The sequence below is a fragment of the Bufo bufo genome, chromosome 4 (assembly GCF_905171765.1).
Source record: "Bufo bufo chromosome 4, aBufBuf1.1, whole genome shotgun sequence".
NCBI lineage: Eukaryota > Metazoa > Chordata > Amphibia > Anura > Bufonidae > Bufo > Bufo bufo.
Window position 1 is genome coordinate 119,745,540 of NC_053392.1, and position 20,973 is coordinate 119,766,512.

At 44.0% G+C, this 20,973-nt stretch overlaps 1 protein-coding gene across 3 annotated transcripts in view; it reads left to right on the plus strand.

Moving 5' to 3' along the window:
* TFDP2 (transcription factor Dp-2) overlaps positions 1-18,773 on the plus strand; it is a 78,825-nt gene extending 60,052 nt beyond the window's left edge. For all 3 annotated transcript variants that reach the window (XM_040427772.1, XM_040427773.1, XM_040427774.1), the window contains exons 7-11: positions 6,084-6,152; positions 9,203-9,354; positions 11,048-11,214; positions 16,966-17,071; positions 17,541-18,773. In XM_040427772.1, the coding sequence (XP_040283706.1) occupies positions 6,084-6,152; positions 9,203-9,354; positions 11,048-11,214; positions 16,966-17,071; positions 17,541-17,700 (654 nt within the window). In that variant the 3' untranslated portion in view covers positions 17,701-18,773. The remainder of the gene's footprint in view (positions 1-6,083; positions 6,153-9,202; positions 9,355-11,047; positions 11,215-16,965; positions 17,072-17,540) is intronic.
* The last annotated feature ends 2,200 nt before the right edge of the window (positions 18,774-20,973 follow it).

Here is a 20,973-nt window from a genome sequence, read left to right on the forward strand (position 1 = left end):
GAGTGGTGTCCGCGGTTCTTTCTGGGAGCCGCCTCTGACTACGAACTTTTCCATGGGCACTCCCTACAGTACACGGGAGGACTGAGGGTACCTTTCGGACCCGGGATGCGGCGGCTCTCTAGGTTATCGGGCCGATCGAACGGAGAGCCTCTCACTCGCGCCTCTCCATGCGCGCGCCGGAACCGGAAGTCCCCTCGACTCTGTTGGCCCTTCTTTTTCAGGACCTCTGCAATTCGACTGGGCATGCTCTCAATCAACTTCTGGGCCAATTCCTGACTGATAGCAACCCATTCTTTCATAATCACTTCTTGGAGTTTGTCAGAATTAGTTGGTTTTTGTTTGTCCACCCGCCTCTTGAGGATTGACCACAAGTTCTCAATGGGATTAAGATCTGGGGAGTTTCCAGGCCATGGACCCAGAATGTCAACGTTTTGGTCCCCGAGCCACTTAGTTATCACTTTTGCCTTGTGGCACGGTGCTCCATCGTGCTGGAAAATGCATTGTTCTTCACCAAACTGTTGTTGGATTGTTGGAAGAAGTTGCTGTTGGAGGGTGTTTTGGTACCATTCTTTATTCATGGCTGTGTTTTTGGGCAAAATTGTGAGTGAGCCCACTCCCTTGGATGAGAAGCAACCCCACACATGAATGGTCTCAGGATGCTTTACTGTTGGCATGACACAGGACTGATGGTAGCGCTCACCTTTTCTTCTCCGGACAAGCCTTTTTCCAGATGCCCCAAACAATCGGAAAGAGGTTTCATCGGAGAATATGACTTTGCCCCAGTCCTCAGCAGTCCATTCACCATACTTTCTGCAGAAGATCAATCTGTCCCAGATGGTTTTTTTTGGAGAGAAGTGGCTTCTTTGCTGCCCTTCTTGACACCAGGCCATCTTCGCCTCACTGTGCGTGCAGATGCGCTCACACCTGCCTGCTGCCATTCCTGAGCAAGCTCTGCACTGGTGGCACTCCGATCCCGCAGCTTAATCCTCTTTAGGAGACGCTCCTGGCGCTTGCTGGACGTTCTTGGACGCCCTGAAGCCTTCTTAACAAGAATTGAACCTCTTTCCTTGAAGTTCTTGATGATCCTATAAATTTTTGATTGAGGTGCAATCTTAGTAGCCACAATATCCTTGCCTGTGAAGCCATTTTTAGGCAACGCAATGATGGCTGCACGCGTTTCTTTGCAGGTCACCATGGTTAACAATGGAAGAACAATGATTTCAAGCATCACCCTCCTTTAACATGTCAAGTCTGCCATTTTAACCCAATCAGCCTGACATAATGATCTCCAGCCTTGTGCTCGTCAACATCTCACCTGAGTTAACAAGACGACTACTGAAATGATCTCAGCAGGTCCTTTAATGACAGCAATAAATTGCAAATTGCTATTATAAAAACTTAAGCAGCAACTTTTCCAATTTCCAATATTTATGTAATTCTCAAAACTTTTGGCCACGACTGTAGCTTAAATTTTACATATCTTTACTTCAGGTGTATGATCTTCTTATAGAAGTCATTATATGACGATTCAATCATATTCCCATGCTGCTCTACTAAGTCTGACTGCAGAGTAAAAGGAGCCACTACCGATTTTGTAGTTTTCCTAGAGGGGTGTCTTGAGCAGGGGTGTCCAAGTGTGGTGTCCATCTGCCCTTTTAGGGTGTGAGCTAATGAAAGTAGTCTTACGAAAGGCAATAATATACTTTTCATGACTTTGCCTTTTTAATAGGTTCAGCAATCCAGTAGAGAGTGGCGGTGACTTCATACATACAGATTGGCACTATAGTACATATGTTGTATGCTTTGTTCTGTCACTCTCTCTTATACGCTGTTATTTTTATGCATGGGCAGATTTTGGAAACGTTATATTTATGTGCATAATGTGTAGTGTTTAGATCAGAATGAACAAGTCATTATAATAGGCTAAACCCGGTTATTAAGTTTATTTTGGATGATTTATATGTCAGGAGACCATTTCGTGTAACATGCATCGGCTTGGTTACTATGTAAAAGCATGCACGTTGTGTAATACCCATATGGCATCTGCTTACTTCAGGCTTGTATTGCGGGCAGGATACATACAGCGCTGTGGCCCCTGTACCCAGCTGTGGGGAGCAGCTGACTCTCCAGCTCATTACTAGTGCAGTTCATCAGACCATGGCTGTAAATGTGTGTGCTGACGAGAACCTACATAGCCGGAGCTACTAAACATTATGTAAGACTAGAGCCAAAAAAAAACTATAGATAGATATATCATCTATACATATAACAGCACTAGCAGATCAGTTACTAGTCACTAGACCTTGGCACACAAAGTCCATAGATTAAAAAAAAAAATGAAATCAAGGCAGCACTAAAAAATAAAATAAAAATTTGTGTGTGTGTGTGTATATGTATGTATGTATATATATATATATATATATATATATACCAACATATTATACACCAATATATATATATATATATATATATATTTCTGCTAAAGAACTATTTTCATTTATCACCAAGAAAACCCCCTTCTAAAGAACCAAAAATATTTCTCCAGACGCCCGTATGAAGTCCCGTCCTATTGTCACCTGGCGCGACATGTATTACCGTAGTTGTTTGTCAGGCTTCATATATGTATGAAATGTGCTTAAAAATTGCAGAGAACTGCAGGTGGTGCGGTGGCAGTAACCACAGGAGCGCCCTCACCCCCAAAAAGGCGCCCTCTTGTGGCACCCCGAGTGCAGTGGGTATCACTTAGGCTAGTTTCACACTAGTGGCAAGGAACTCCAGCAGGCTGTCTGAACAGCCTGATGGATCCGTGCTGCCGCTAGTGCGCTCGTGCCCCCGGACTACCACTCCGGCCCTCTGACTATAATGGGGACGGACCGGAGTTCCAGCGGCAGCATGGTAAACATGCCGAGAGGTGGCCAGAATAAAACTACGAATGTCGTAGTTTTATTCTGGTCGCCTCTCGGCATGTTTGCCGTGCTGCTGCCGGAACTCCTGCCCGTCCCCATTATAGTCAATGGGCCGCAGCGGTAGACAGGGGGCACGCGTGCACTAGTGGCAGCACTGATCCGACAGGCTGTTCACCCGCCGGAACTGCCTGCTGAAGTTCCTTGCCACTAGTGTGAAAGTAGCCTTACTGAACATGACCTTGAATCCTTTATGTTAAAGACTCTCCAAATTATAATAGTAACTTACGGTAGTTTATAAGGCTGAAAAAAGACATCTGTCCATCCAGTTTAGCCTGTTATCCTGCAAGTTGATCGAGAGGAAGGCAAAAAAAGCCCTGTTAGTTAGAAGCCAATTTTCTCTACTACCTAAAAAAAAATCCTTCCTGACTCCAATCAGGCAATCAGAATAACTCCCTGGATCAGCGACCCCTCGGCCTCTCTAGTAGCTATAACCTGTAATATTATTACGCTCCAGAAATACATCCAGGCCCCTCTTGAATTCCTTTATTGTACTCACCATCACCACCTCCTCAGGCAGATAGTTCCATAGTCTCACTGCTCTTGCCGTAAAGAATCCTCTTCTATGTTTGTGTACAAACCTTCTTTCCTCCAGACGCAGAGGATGTCCCCTTGTCACAGTCACAGTCCTGGGGATAAATAGATGATGAGATAGATCTCTGTACTGACCCCTGATATATTTATACATAGTTATTAGATCTCCCCTCAGTCGTCTTTTTTCTAAAGTGAATATCCCTAATTTTGATAACCTTTCAGAGTACTGTAGTCCCCCCATTCCAGTTATTACTTTAGTTGCCCTCCTCTGAACCCTCTCCAGCTCTGCTATGTCTGCCTTGTTCACAGGAGCCCAGAACGGTACACAGTACTCCATGTGTGGTCTGACTAGTGAGGTGTAAAGTGGTAGGACTATGTTCTCATCACAGGCATCTATGCCCCTTTTGATGCAACCCATTATCTTATTGGCCTTGGCAGCAGCTGCCTGACACTGGCTCTACTGCTTAGTTTGCTGTTCACTAAAATTCGTAGGTCCTTTTCCATGTCAGTGTTACCCAGTGTTTTACCATTCAGTATGCTTCCCATGTGCATAACCTTACATTTGTCAGTGTTAAACTTCATCTGCCACTTCTCTGCCCAAGCCTCCAATCTATCCAGATCCCTCTGTAGTAGTATATTGTCCTCTTCTGTGTTAATTACTTTACACAGTTTAGTGTCATCTGCAAAAAATTATATTTTACTGTGCAAGCCTTCTACAAGATCAATATAAAATATTTGAAGATAATAGGGCCCAATACTGACCCCTGAGGTACCCCACTAGTGACAGTGACCCAATCTGAGTGTGTACCGTTAATAACCACCCTCTGTTTTCTATCATTGAGCCAGTTACCCACATACAGACGTTTTCTCCCAGTCCGAGCATTCTCATTTTATATACTAGCCTTTTATGCGGTACAGTGTCAAATGCTTTGGAGAAGTCCAGATATACGACATCCATTGATTCGCCACTGTCAAGTCTAGAACTTAACTCCTCATAGAAACTGATTAAATTAGTTTTACATGACCGAACCCTCATGAAGCCATGCTGATATGGCGTTATTTGCTTATTTTCATTGAGGTACTCCAAGATAGCATCTCTTAGAAAACCTTCAAACAGTTTACCCACAACGGATGTTAAACTTACCGGCCTATAGTTTCCGTGCTCTGTTTTTGGACCCTTTTTGAATATTGGCACCACATTTGCTATGCGCCAATCCTGTGGAACACTCTCTGTCAGTATAGAGTCCTTAAATATCAGAAATAAAGGTCTGGCTATGACATTACTTAATTATCTTAAGATACGGGGGTGTATGCCATCTGGTCCTGGCGATTTGTCTATTTTAATCATTTTAAGACGCCGCTGTACTTCTTCCTTGGTCAGACAGGGTACTTTTAATGGGGAATTTACTTTTACATTCTGCATTTCATCTGACAGTTTATTTTTCTCACTGAATACAGTGGAGAAAAAAATATTTAATAGCTTTGCTTTCTCCTCATCGCTCTCTGCAACTCCCCCATAGTCTGTAGAGGGCCAACACCTTCAGATTTATACTTTTCACCATTTATATAATTGAAGAACATTTTAGGATTAGTTTTGCTCTCTTTGGCAATTAATCTCTTGTTCTCTAGTTTAGTTTGGCTGCTTTTTTTTTTTTTTTTTTTTTTACATATTACATTTCTTTCCATATAGTTTTTCAGTGCTTCCTCGCTACCCTCCTGTTTTAGTGATTTAAATGCTTTCTTTTTGTTATTTATTGCTTTCTTTACAGTTCTATTTTTCCACATTGGGTTTTTTATTGTTCCTTAACCTTTTATTCCCATAAGGTATGTACCTCTTACAGTTAGATTTTAGGATGCTTTTAAAAATATGCCATTTTGTGGCTGTATTTTTTTTTTTTGAGGGCTTTGTCTCAGTTAGTTAGGCCTATGGCCTCTCTTAGTTGGCTAAATTTGGATTTTTTTCCCCTCACTTATATCTTCTCAGACTGTGGGCTTTAGATAAAGGCAGACCCCCCCCGCCCCCGCTCTCCAGTTTTGGCGATCCTTTCTAAACCGCCCAACCATAGCTATCATCCAGCCATGTCTCAGTTATTCCCACTATGTCATAGTCCTCCTCACACATCGCCAATTCCAGTTCCCCAGTTTTATTAGTCAGGCTTCTGGCATTAGTATACATACAATTAAGAGGTTTATGTATATTTTTTACCCTACAAATAGTCCTTCCTTCCATTCCTCCCCAGTTCCATTACCTAGCCCCCAGTCTCTATCTGTACTATCTTCCCATCCTATAACGTACTTACCCTCCCCCCCAGTCCCTAGTTTAAACACTCCTCCAACCTTCTAGCCATCTTCTCACCCAACACAGCTGCCCCTTCCCCATTGAGGTGCAGCATATCCCTACGATAGAGCCTGTAGCTGACAGAGAAGTCGGCCCAGTTCTCCAGGAACCCAAACCCCTCCTTCCTACACCAGTTCTTGAGCCACTTGTTAACCTCCCTAATCTCCCGCTGCCTTTCTTGTGTGGCTTGTGGTACATGTGGTAAAGGAATACGTCATTGACTTTCCTGCTTGTTCTGGTCATTGTAGATGGAGAAGCAGAGGAGGATAGAGCGCATCAAACAGAAGAGTGCTCAGCTACAGGAACTGCTGCTACAGGTACGCCGCCTCTTACCACATCTGTATAATATGGTATAAAAATGCTACTTACTATAACATGTTCTATCATAGTCTGTGATTGGATTTCTTACTTTTTATTATTCCTTAAAGCGGTTGTCTCATCATGGAGAATGGGGGCATATTGCTAGGATATGTCCCCATTGTCTTATAGGTGCGGGTCCCACAGCTGGGACCCTCACCTATATCGAGAACAGAGCCCCGCAAGTAAAGGAAGGTGCACTGCGCATGCGCAGCTGCCCTCCTTTCATTTTCTATGGGGCCGGCAAAAATAGCCAAGCGGTGGCTCGCCTTTTTCCATCGGCCCCATAGAAATGAATGGGAGCGGGGGCCGCGCATGAGCGGTACATTTCCATTCACTTCTGTGGGGAGCCGGCTTGGTGGTGGCCGGACCGGAGTCCTCCAGCCACCACCTTGCGGGGCTCCGTTCTCGATATAGGTGTGGGTCCCAGCGGTGGGACCCGCACCTATATGACAATGGGAGCATATCCTAGCAATATGCCCCCATTGTCCATGATGAGACAACCCCTTTAAGTTCTCAGCCTAAATCTATCATCATTACCTATCTATGTACTTACCTCTGGCCATTTTGTAATCCATATATTTCATAATCTGGCACCTAACATCTCCCACTGATACAAGAGTCCACGTTTGACTGTTAATATGCACTGGTATAATTGTCATTTTAGTGTACTATCGGCATCATTTTGTCTTGTTTTGTCTAAGGCTACTTTCACACTTGCGCTTTCCCTTTCATATAATCTCAATAGCGGGGAAAAACACTTCCATTTGTCCCCATTCATTGTCAATAGGGACAAAGCTAAACGAAACGGAGTGCACCAGAATGCATTCCGTTTGGCTGCGTCCCCATTGCGGACAGAATAACGCTGCAAGCTGCGGTTTTCTTTCCATCACGGGATGTGGAGCAAGACTGATCCGTCCTGACACACAATGTAAATCAATGGGGACGGATCCTTTTTCTCTGACACAATAGAAAACAGATCCGTCCTCTATTGACTTTCAATGGTGTTCATGACAGATCCGTCTTTGCTATTTTAAAGATAATACAACCGGATCTGTTCAGAACGGATGCAGACGGTTGTATTATCATGACTGAAGTGTTTTTGCTTATCCATGACAGATCCATCAACAACGCTGGTGTGAAAGTAGTCTAACACGCTTGGGCTGAATTCATAATTTCATCATATACTAAAGAGCTCAGAGCTATTAATCCACCTGTAAACACATAGATGAAAGGGTTTTTGAGAGTTTTGGCAATCCCCCTCCTGGCCAGACCTGCAAAATGGAGGCATACTTACCTGCTCCCTGCCCCTGGGTCCTGTCCCCTTCACCTCCTGGCCTCAGCTGTCTTACTTGAGTCCTCCACTGCCATAAATCCACTTCGACGCTGCTGCAGGCAATGACTGCCTGACCCCCCCTTGTATCATGTGACCAAATGACATGAGGCAGGGGGAGTCAGGTCACTGCTGCAGCCAGTCATTGACCGCAGCGGCATCCGAGTGGATGTCTAGAGTGGAGGACCTGAGCAAGGCAGCCAAGGCCGGGGAGCGAATGAGACATCTGAACCTTTATTGCAAGCGTCTGGTAATTCATTCATAACTTCTAGTAGGAATAATAGAGGAACATCACCACATAGATTCCTTCAGAATATTCATTTCATGGGAAATGCAAGTAGTTAGTAAAGCAGACATGTCAGGAGCGGTTATCCTCCTAATCTCACGCTAGTGGTAGCTGCAGGCAACCTCAATTTTTTCATCTCTGTCGCTGAGTGAAGGAAAGTAGGGGATTTGGAGCTTTGTGCCAGAGCAATAGAGCTGAGGCTCCTATCAAGCTTTTCACATGAAATTAATTTGTACAGACTGAATGTTCATAATTGTAGGTACACTTAAAAAGTCTTCCAATGGGTTTTATATAGAGAAATGGTTTCAGATTTGGACATAGTCTATAGTCCTGAACAGATGGAGATTTTACTATGAAATGTACAACCTCCATTTAAAGGGCATCTGTCAGCAGATTTGTACCTATGACCCTGGCTGACCTGTTACATGTGTGCTTGGCAGCTGAAGACATCTGTGTTGGTCCCATGTTCACATGTGCCCACATTGCTGAGAAAAGTGATGTTTTAATATATGCAAATGAGCCTCTAGGAGCAACGGGGGCGTCGCCATTACACCTAGAGGCTCTGCTCTCTCTGCAGCTGCTGTGCCCTCTGCACTTTGACAGGGCCAGGCAGGCGTGATCACTTTTATACTGCCTGGTCCTGTCAGTCAAAGTGGAGAGGGCGCAACAGTGGCAGAGAAAGCTGAGCCTCTAGGAGTAATGGCAACGCCCTCGTTGCTCCTAGAGGCTCATTTGCATATATTAGAAGGTACATATCTGCTGACAGATGCCCTTTAATCTCTATACAGTAACATTCCAGGCACTTTTCTGCCCAATACCCATGAGGCTGCAGGATATTGCCATACCCATATCACACTTCCTAATGAATCTTTGGCACATAATAACTTTGCCATACCAGCGCCATCCTCCTCCTACCCTGGCAGGGAGCCCTCTAACTACAGAGATGGACTTTGTTTAGCTTTTTGTGCTCGCTCCTGAAGTATGCCTTTATCGTTAGCTTTTCATCAGCTTATTGTGTTCCTGTTCTGCATTAAATACTAAAAGATTCCCCCCGCTAGCGGCCATATTTGAACACTGAGGGTCCTGTGTGTGTTTGTTAATTTAAGCGGGCATCATGTGAGCCGCTGGTCACAGGGCCACCCGTACAGTGTTGGCTGCAGAGAGGCCCGTGACAATGGAAGTATTTGTTGAGTCTGATCAGATACTAGAATCCAGCTTGAATGGTTTGTCCCCTGCTCAGAAGCGGCATACACTGAATGTACTGCATTCCCCTCGGATATACAGTGCGGCCATGATTTCCTTAGGAGCCTATTCCGGGCACAGCGCTGCGTACTTGTCCATGCTATGGCTCTGTGTACAAGACGAGGTTATCTGGTTTTCTCTTTTCACAGCAAATTGCCTTCAAGCACCTTGTTCAGAGGAACCGGCAAACTGAGCAACTGAATCAAACCCCTCCCGCCGTGAACTCCACCATCAAGCTGCCCTTTATCATTGTGAACACAAGCAAGAAGACTGTTATAGACTGCAGCATTTCTAGTGACAAGTGAGTGCAAAGAGCTGAAAGAAACCATGGGGCCCCAGTCCACACTGACAGCTTGTCCTAATGTCCTTAAAGTCCCAAATGTAGACCCGGTCAATTCCTTAAATAAATTTGTATCGGTGACCTTTGTTTATCTAGCTGCCTTTAGCCACCACTAGGGGGCGCTACCTCCATATAGATTTTTACAACTAATATTGAACTCCAAAAGAGCTGAATAAATCTGTATGCACTGAGCTCCCCCTAGTGGTGGCTGCAGGTAGAGGCTATGACAGTGTCAAAGTAAGTAGAATACACAGCACTATAGACCCCATAGCAGTTGTGTGCCCTTCCTTGTAGTTACACCACAGTTATGGGAGAATTTATCAAGACTAGTTTAATCTAGAGTGACATGTGCCTTATTTAATAAGAGGAGCAGGCCTCTTAATAATATAAGCTTGTCTCTGACCTTCCATATGCCAAAAAGTCAAGTTTACACCAGTTATGAGCTGGTGTAGATTTCCCAGACCATAAGAGGCCACGCCTCCTTCCCTGACCACACCCCTTTTTTTTTTAAATGTGGCAACACTCCAAAAAGCCACCATTTTTTCCCCTAAACAATGCAATAAAATGTGACTTTTTGACGCCATGATAAATATGTCTTGTTATATTTCCGAAATATGCCCTCAGATATATGAATGCTTAGTTATTCATTAAGATCCTCACCCAAGATGGCCAACCGTCCAGAAATTTCTGGATAGTCCGTAAAAGCTGGTGACTTTTTTTTCTGTGTTCGTGAAAAAAAAAATAGATGCGTCCTTGATTTTTTTTGAGGCTGATGATGATGGTACTTGACTAGAATATTTTAATGGCAATTATCATCATTTTTAGTGATGAGTGAAGCTCGCTCAAAACTTTCGATTAATGCTGTACGGAGATCTGTTTCCGTACAGCATTAAAATGTACGGCCTCCGATTTGGTGAAGTTGAATAATTTGATTTTTAAAGTGGAAAACCACTTTAAAACTTGGATCCGAACTCTGCTTTGGTTCCGACTGGTTACCTAGGTTTTCCACTTTAAAAATCAAATTCCGAAGTTATTCAACGAAGTCTCGCGCAACTTCGCGAATAACTAACTTCGCCTCATCAGAGGCCATATATTTTACTGCTGTACGGAGACAGATATCTGTACAGCATTAATCGGAAGTTTTGAGCAAAGCGACTTCGGAACTACGGTAGGATCTGAAGCTTGCTTCCCCATCACTAATCATTTTACAGCTCACAGTAAATGCTGGTAATGAGTTCTGGTCAGTATATTGAGCTGTAGACATGGATTACTTATAGGGGGAGATTTATCAAACTGGCGTAAAGTAGAACTGGCTTAGTTGCCAATAGCAACCAATCAGATTCCACCTTTCATTTTTCAAAGCTCCTTTGGAAAGTGAAAGGTGGAATCTGATTGGTTGCTAGGGGCAACTATGCCTGTTCTACTTTATACCAGTTTGATAAATCTCCCCCATAGTCTTTATCATTCATTATGGTTTTCCAATTTGTCCGTTAAAAAATCCTGGCTGTCTATGATTTTGGGAAAAGTTGTCCAGAAAAAGAAATTCTGGTTGGCGGCCCTGTCCTCGACCCACAGTTTACCCCAGCATGAACCCCCTATCGGTCACTATAGCATTGTGCATCTCCATTCATCTTGGGCTGTATCTTCTGTACAGGTTTGAATATCTTTTCAATTTTGACAATGCCTTTGAAATACATGATGACATTGAGGTTCTGAAGAGGATGGGGATGTCATTTGGGCTGGAATCTGGGAAATGCAACTCAGAAAACCTTAAACTTGCCAAATCCTACGTGCCCAGAGCTCTGGAGGGTTATGTGACTGGTAAGTGATATCCTTATTACTTTATGGTGTCCGTACCGTACCTCTGTCATGTCATTTCACATGTGCTAACAGCAGGGGGCAGAGTTCATTCATAAAATAAATCATATAAGCCCTGATTCTTTTTATTTTTTTGTGCATACAAACAAAAATTTGCTTCCAAAAATTTCAGGAACCAAGTGGCATAGCTTTAACTCTGTATGGAGCAGGAGTTTATCCGTTTTATTGCAACTGGTAATCCAACCCAGTGATTGCACTTCCACTGACCGCTATGTGTGCTTGAAATATCCTTCGGCTGCATACTGCCTCTTCACAGTAGGAGCCGTCTCATATGGCGGACCCCCGCTGCTCTATAGATGGGGGGGTAGTTAAAATGACACATGACAACATGTCTTGGGTATAAACAGGAAATCCTACAGAAACAAAGCTCTATATTCTTTATGGAGCATGAAGTTCATCATAGAAGCCCCGTCTCTTTTAAAAGGACACCTAAGGCTACTTTCACATCAGCGTTTTTGCTAGATCCGTCATGGATCAGTAAAAACCCTTTCGTCAGGATGATACAACCGTCTGCATCCTTTCTGAACGGATCCGGTTGTATTATCTCTAAAATAGCCAAGACTGACCCATCTCTTTCTTTTGGGTCCGAGAAAACAGATCCATCCCCATTGACTTACATTGTGATCCGTCTTGCTCCGCACCACTTCGCGGACAGAATAACGCGGCTCTCAATAGCGGAAAGGGAAATCGCAGATGTGAAAGTAGCCTGATGTATGTCTCCACTGGCTTTTGTTCCCTGTTATCAGCCACTAGTGTATGTCAATAAAATGAATTCCTGTAAGAGCAGAAATGATCCCTACTTTATCTCCGGTACGTCCAGGTTTCTAACCGTGTGGCTCTAGGATTAGCCCTTTAAAGGGAATCTGTCACCTTCAAAATTTCTGGGGAAGGTAACCACCATGTAGGTGTTGTCTTGAAACATAAGCCCACTGTTCTCATGAAAATCCAGTCCTGTAATCCTGAGAAATGCTTCTTTTTAGTTTTATGCATTTTGGGTAGGACGGCTTTGCTCGGTGCACCATCACTTCACCGTAAAATGCCGCCTAGCATCTCCTCTCTTGATTGAACGACAGTCCCTGAGATTTCAGAGATGGTAGCGATGATGTAGGGCGATGGGAGGTGCACTGAATGGAGCAGTCCTGCCCATAGTGCACCAAAAACCTTATTTGCATAAAGATAAAAAGAAGCATTTCTCAGGGTTAGAGGCCTGGAGTTTCATAAGAAAGGTATGATTATATTTTGGGGCACCTACCCTCCATGGCAGCATGTTTACTTACGGAGGTGACAGCACTGCTGTTATGACACTGCTCTGGGTCCTTCTGCCCTCCACTTTCTGTTCTCACTGGACGGGCCAGAAATGTCAGGTGGTACCCACTGAGCCAGTCACTGGCTGAGGCAGGTCACTACTACAGGCAGTAGTAGAGAGCAGCGTCTGATGGCAGCGGTAGTCACTGTAAATGAAAAATATCACCTTGTTAACGTTGTCTGGATCATATATTTTTTAACCTGTTCCCAGCTAGTGGCATATTATTACGTCCGTGTTGGTAGCAAGTCAACACTCTGCGCTGTAATAGAGGTGCTGTGCCCGCGCTATTGCTTGCATGTGCCAGCTGTGGTATACAGATAGACACTGCTGTCATTGTCAGGATCGTTGATGATTCTAATCCCGGCAGTTTAACCCTTCAGATGCTTAGATCAATGCTGTGCAAGCACCCAAGGCTACTTTCACAATCGCATTTGGTGCGGATCCATCATGGATCTATTCTGCACAGACGGATCAGTTCAGATAATACAAACGTCTGCATCCGTTCAGAACAGATCCGTTTGTATTATCTGTAACATAGCCAAGACGGATCTGTCTTGAACACCATTGAAAGTCAATGGGAGACGGATCCGTTTTCTATTGTGCCAGATTGTGTCAGAGAAAACGGATCCGTCCCCATTGACTTATATTGTGTGCTAGGACGGATCCGTTTTGGCTCAGTTTCGTCAAGCGGACAGCCAAATGCTGCAGGCAGGCGGAATGGTGACTGATCGGAGGCAAACTGATACATTCTGAGCGGATCCTTTTCCATTCAGAATGCATTAGGGCAAAACTGATCCATTTGGGACCGCTTGTGAGAGCCCTGAACGGATCTCACAAACGGAAAGCCAAAACGCCAGTGTAAAAGTATGTAGGCACAGGGAGCTTCCTTGCGGGGTGCGATATAGCTGGCAGTAGGGGCCCTCTGGCAGAATATAATAGAATGCTGTTAAATCTCGCTGTAAATGGCAGTACAGAAGTATTACAATGTATAGTACAAGTGATCAAGTGATTGCAGGTTCAACTCCGCTAAGTGGACCAAAAAAAAAAAAGAAAAGTTGAATGAATTTTTTTTTATATATATATTTTTAAATGCAAAAATATTAAAAATGAAAAAAAAAAATACTTCTTTCTTTTCTGATATATTGAAATAAATAACAAACCCAAACATAATCAGTATCGCCATGTCTGAAATCTTAAAATATCTTATTCATTTAGTATGTGCATTGCACACTGTAAAAAAGATAAATCGCCAAAAGACAAAAAAAATTATTTAATTTTTTATTTTATTAAATTTTTTTTATAACCTTGCCTCACCAAAAAATTGATTAAAAAATGATCAGTTGCATGTATCATTAAAAACTACAGCTCCTCCCGAGCAAAAAACAAACCTTCACACAACTTAGTTGGCAGAAAAATAAAGTTATGAGTGTCAGTATGGTAAGACAAAGTCAATAAAAAATAAAAATAAAAAAAGTTTTTCATGTGTAAAAGTATTAAAACATACCACAACCATATCCAGACTCATACTGACCTTCAGAATGAACCTAACGTGTCATTTTTATTGCTAAGTGAATCATGTAAAAAGGATACCCTAAAAACTGTGGCAGAATTTAGGTATTTTTCACACAGTCACCCCAAAAACTTTAAAAGTTACACAATACATAGATGTACCTCAAAATGGTGCCATCACAAAATGAAAATACACATAAAATGAAAAGGCCCACATAAAAGAAGCAGCTATGTCGATTATACGGCTATGTCGAGTGTAAAATAAAAATGTTACGGATTTTGTTAGTCTGAGGTGAACAAAACGAAAGTCCAAAATAAGCAGCGTCCTTAACATCTTAAAATGAAATGTCTCCCTGGAAAATGCCTTTTAGCATCATTTTTTAAACTTTTCATCCAGTATCCAGTAGGACCTAATGAATACTGAAAGAGTTAAGTGGACTCGGGCAGCATTTTGGATGCATGGTTGCAGAATACAAAGCCACTAAACTGTGGGGGTTCCTACTCTAGGGCATTGTCTGTGGGATGGGGCAGAGCTGGCAGCAGACTTGCCGTGCATATTAACAGGCACTGGGCTATTCATTTCTCCCCTGATGCCATCTCTGCTGGATGAAAGGGCTTTTCCTGTTGACCGTTCAGAACAGTCTGTCCACTGAAGGGAAATCCTATTCACATTTACTGGACAGAGTACTACCACATTATGTACTATACACTGAGTATACGTGCTGTCCCAGTGTAGCCTTACTGTCGGGTTATGCCGCTCCCTAGAAGAGAAATTCATCTACGCTGTAATGTCTTGATCAGATCTGTCTAGCTCTTAATATTCTTCTATTGGGGCCATACATATAAAACGCTGACTGTAGAACAAAAAAAATATATATATCACCGAGCAGTAATTAACATTTATATCAATACTTAAAGGGGTTTTCTGAGATTTAAATACTGATGATCTATCCTAAGGATAGGTCATCAGTATCTGAAGGGTGGGGGTTCAACACCTGGGACCCCCGCTGATCAGCTGTTTGAGAAGGCAGTGACACTCGCAGTGGCCTTCTCACAGCTTTCCCTAGGCCAGTGATGACACGTTCATCGGTCACATGGCTTAGCCGCAGTTCAGCCCCATAGAAGTCAATGGGGCTGAGTGCAGTACCAAACAATGTACGGCGCGGTGCTTGGTGAGCATGTAGAAGACAGCAGCACTCACAGGAGCCCCGCTGCCTTCTCAAACAGCTGATCGGCAGAGGTCCTGGTTGTTGGGCCCCCACCGAGCAGATACTGATGACCTATGCTGAGGATACGTCATCGGTATAAAAGTCTCAGAAAACCCTTTTAAAGGGGTTTTCTGAAAAGAACTAACTTTTAAGTGATGACCACAGTTTGTCTTTGCTAGTGAAAGATTCATAATTACCTGGTTCCCACCACTCAGGTCCTGTGTGTCCATCTTGCGGTCCCAGGTTTGTTTACTTCCAGCTGATGTGGGGGGGGGGGATTACCTTCTCCACTGCAGCCAACCACTGGCTTCAGCAGTGCCATGTTCATAAGCTACACAGTACCGCTGAAGCCAGAGGTTGGCTGCAGCTGGGCACGTGATCACGCCCATGTCTGGCCAGAAGTAAAAATACTGCAGACCTGAAGATGGACATGTGGGAACCTTCAGGAGCAGGTGTAAATCTTTCAATAGCAGAGGCAGGGGGCCTGGCATAACTTATAACTTAGTTATACCTGGTAAACCTCTTTTAAAAGGGTTTATTCCATTCAATATAATTATGTGCCATTCAGTGGATGTCATACTAAATAATTGAAATGGCCATTTAAATCAGTTTTACAAAAATGAACCATTCTAAAGTTATGATTACCTGTGCCCCATGATCCTGTGTTTCACCAGCAGCACAGATTTAGTGGTCACATATAGGCACAGTAGACCTCTGCCTGTTGGCTGCTCAGTATGATCTTGCTCTTCTGCGCATGCGCAGAAGCTATAGTGCTGTGATAGCTAACCTCCGGCACTCCAGCTGTGGTGAATCTACAACTCCCAAGATGTAAACTTGCTTGGCTGTTCTCAGAACTCAACAGAAATGAATGGAACATGCTGGGAGCTGTAGTTTCACCACAGCTGGAGTGTCGGAGGTTAGCCATCACTGCTATAGTATCTATCTATAGCAGAGCTCATGGAGGGTTTCAGGGAATTATGGGAGAGCAACATATTGGAAGTTGAAGATTTCCATGGGGATACTAAAATGGGCAAAAACTAGTTATTTTTCCTGGTAAATATGTCCATGCTTATCTTGGTGTGTTATACTATAAAGTAGGAGGATGAGTTTCAGATGTTGCAGCAGCATTGAAGCCTACCAGAGCCAAGGGGCTGTTATCAGCAGATGTTCAGCCCGCACATGGCACAGACAAGGCCAAGGCCACTTCCCACAGTATCGTTAACTACATGAGAATTACCAGTTGGCACCTACGGGTATGTAGCGGGCATTGTAAGCACCTCATTCCTGAGGGTCCTGACATAGTGTTCTTCACTCCCACATTCTCAAGGACTTGCTAATCAGATCTTCAATTGCAAATGTTAGCAGACATGAATGCATCTGTCCTCAAACACTCTGTACCAATGAGATGAGTGAGAACAGCTAGCCTAATTGTGCGATGAGGTGAAAACGGCTCAGGCAGGCACAACATAATATCAGGGAACTCACTGTGAACAGAGGAGTGTACTGGTCCATACATATGGACTGGTTCTGAGAAATAAATGTTATGACGTTATTAGGTTAGGGCTGGATTTCATGGAATTGAAGAGTCTCTTCTTTTTTTTTTTTTTTTTTTTTTTGGGGGGGGGGATCCTGACATGAATATGGCTGACCTATTGGTATTCTCTCTGTTAGACATGGCCTCAGGGACTTCTTGGACAGACCAAGGACTTCCTTTCAGTACATCTCAGATGGCCTCTGCAGCGGACTCTGCCGGCACTACAACTTACTCACAGTCTAGGTATGGCTAGGTCAAGATCATTTGGACTGCTTGGATATAATCAAAGGGGTTGCAGAAGGTTAGAAAAACATGTCTGTAGGGATGAGCAAACTTGTGTTTTCAAGTTCGGCGTACAAGGTCCGGGTTATCTAAGAATTCTGTTATGGATTCCTCTACCACCATAACTTATGGTCCATGGTAGCGGAATCCATAACGGAATTCTCAGATAACCCTAACCTTGTACGCCGAACTTGCAACATGAGTTCGCTGATCCCTACATGTCTGCTTTCCATGAACACCTGTCCACAGGTTGTGAGTGGCATTGCAGTTCACCGCGATTCCCTTGAATGGACCTGTGGACAGATGCTGCATGGTTTCTGGAAGAAAGCAGCCATGTTCTTCTAATAATGGACAACCCCTTTAAGTTCCTGATAGTAATCTCCATATTATTTCCATCCATTAACTTGATTTTTTGCGGCTGTCCCCACAGTGTCACCCCAGGATTGTTCTTCGACACCGACATGTCTTTGACCAACAGCAGCCACCACTCCAGCTCTGGCACGTCCCACTATACAGAATCTCGAGGGGAAACCCCATGTTCATTCGATGACGATGAAGATGATGAAGACGATACTTCCTCCATGGAATAAAATGGCAGCGTGCACACGTCTTAATGTATGTGAATGCGTGTACTGATAGTCTAGTCTTCCAACGCAGTTTCGATGGGAGATCATATCGGGATCAACAAAGATAATTTTTTTTGTTTTGTTTTGTTTTTCAAAATGAGAACATGCTGTGGACACTGTCCTATTTCAAGATGGCGTCTTGCCAGCTGGAAGGTGACTACAACTGCTCCAAAAAATGGGCTTTTAGACGCTGTGTCTGCCAGGATTATGCACAGGGTATGATAGAGGACCTGTACCTGAGTGAACGCTCCTTTACCTGCAGACTGTTGGAGCAGTCACTTCACTGCCTTTGGATATTAATGCATCTTTTTTTTTTTTTTTTGTAAACTCCTATCTTAAGCTTGAAGCCACTTCAGTAACACAGAAGACCCAGCTAAGCTCGAAGCGATGCCTGCCAGCGGTCTGTGGGAAAGATGCTGCTATGTACTGATTGCCGCAGTTATTGAGAAAATCAGAGGATATTTCTTTCTCTTCTACACAGAGGATTTCTAGCGCCATCCGTTGAGAAAAAGGGAACACTGTGATGGAGAATGCTGTTAAATAGTTTTTTTGCAATTACATGTCATGACTATGTTCCCCCACCACCACTTTTTTTTATTTTTTATAATGCGTAACATCACAGCAGACATTTCCTCCATGTTGTAAGAGATGCGGTGTAGGATCTCATTCCGTGTCCTGGGGGCCGTATACTGTGAATTGTCACACCAGCCCAGTACTTATTTTTTGATATATTATAAAGAAATTCTAGTTGTTCCCTTTTCCTGCACATATTAGTGGGGGGCGGTTTTCTGGTCTTCACAGTTCAGTAGTGAACATTGGGTTAAAAAATATAGATACCCCCTAATATAAATGGGAAATGAGTATAGTCTGAATGGGTTCGACATCCCTAATCGGTTCCCAACAGATGCCTGTATCTAACCCAATAAAGAACTCTTAAAGGGGTGTTCTGGGAGTAAAGTATTGATGACCTTTCCTCAGCATAGGCCATCAGTATCTGATGATTGGGGATCCAACTCTCAGCACCACCACCGATCAGCTCTTTGAAGCGGTCCTTTGGTGAGCACTGCAGCCTCCTCACATCTTACCAAGTACAGCGCTGTTCACTATAAAGTGGCTGTGCTTGGTATTGCAACCCAGAGGAGATCCAACTCCTGGCACCCCTGCCGGTCTCCTGTTTGAAGAGGCCGTTGCGATCACCGGAGCTCTTGACAGCACCCATTTACATGAATGGGACTGAGCTGCACAGAGGTCATGTGACCGATGAACGTGATGTCACTGGCCTAGGAAGAGGCTGCTGCGCTCACCAGGCCGCCGTGGCCTCTTCAAACAGCTGATCAGTGGGGGTGCTGGGAGACGGACCCCCACCGATCAGATATTAATGGCCTCTTCTGAGGAAAGGTCATCGGTATTCTGCACCCAGAAAATCCCTTTAAAGAGGACCATTTATTCTTACAGTATTCTTCATGAAATAACAATTAAAGGGGTTAACTGGGAATTTGATATTGATGACTTATGCTCAGAATAGGTCATCATTATCTGATCGGTGGGGGTCCGACTCCCAGTACCCCCAACAGTCAGATGTTCGGAGAGTCCCCAGTGCTCTGTGAGCGCTTAGGCCTCTTCCTAGGCCAGTGACGTCACCATACACTGGTGAGGCTCAGTCCCATTCAAGTGATGGGCGCTGTGCTTGGTAAGCTGTGAAGCGCTCCGGTGAGCGCAGCGTGCTCTTCAAACAGCTGACTGGCAGGGGTGCCAGGCGTCGGACCCCCTCCAGTCAGATGTTGATGACTAGGGATGAGCGAATCTCATATTTTGAAGTTCGAGTGCAGATTCGTGTTGTGGTATTTACTGAATTGCGTTATGGATTCCGTTACCACGGAACGTAAACTGCATAACGTAAACCGGACGGATCTGTTAAGCAGGCCATAGACTTCTATTATAACGGAATGCCTCCCGTCATGGAATTGCGTTATGGTCCGTAACGCAATTCAGTAAATACCACAACACGAACCCGCACACGAACTTCATAATATGAAATTCGCTCGTTCTTTTTGATGACCTATCATGAGGATAGATCATCAATATCAAATGAATGGATAACCCCTTTAATAATGTTAAAATAACAATTGTGGAGCATCCTTTTTTTAGAACTTTATGTTGTGCCGTTCTTCTTTTCTTCCTCTTAGAAATGTATTAATACATTGACAACTGGGTGTTACCAGTTTGGGGGGAGGGGGTGTCCCTACACAGACTGACACTATCCAATCAGTGCCGACAGTGCCAGATTCCGTATGGACGCACACCTTTGACAAGGGGAATGGTAACGCCCTAGTTGTCAATTGTTTCATGAATTTCTAGGAGGAATAGAAGAGGGACGGCGCAGTGCAGAGTTATATATATGCTGCAGCATTGTCATGTCATGCAAGTATTTACTACAGGAGAGTTGACAGGTCCACTTTACAGTGGTGGTATCACTTTTATGAGAAATATATATGTTGTAGAGCCTGTGCTGTACGCGCTATCGATGGCACTGGATGCTAGTTCAGATTTGCTGCTTTTATGTCTTTGCTCTTGGCGCTGGAAGGAATCATTCCCAAAAATGAGCAGGCTTCTTCAAGGGGGCAGATTTATCAAAACTGGCATAAGGAAAACTGGCTTAGTTGCCCATAGTAACCAATCAGATTCCACCTTTGAGCTCTGAAAATTGAAGGGTGGCATCTGATTGGTTTCTATGGGCAACTTGATAAAACTGCTCCCTTGTGTCCATGAACAATAGGTGTTCTGCAGCTTATGTCTGTATTCATAAAACAGCCACTACCCTCTTAAAGGGGGTTTTCCCATCATAGAAAGTGTTGAGACGGGGAGTTGATATCCCTTCCTGACTTCTGGGACCCCCACCATCCGCAGCTGCAGCGCTAGTTCAGATGTTCACTACACACAGACGCTCCCACCCTCCTGCTGTGCAGGAAACTGCAGCATGGCCCCCGTCGCTTAGATGAAGCTGTATTGCTGGTCCCTGCAGAGCAGAGGCACATCAGCCCCTTTCTTGTCACGGTCCCCAACAAATCATAGCAATATGACTTAACAGGAGATGGGAACCCCCTTTTCCAGTGGTAAGTCTGGCGGTGGGCTTCTCCATTTAGTGATCTTGCCATGTCCTAGTGACCCTGCTCCTCTTTCCAAGTGTCATTGATTGCAGTAGCAAAATGACCAACAAGATTTTCGTGAAAGGGGTTG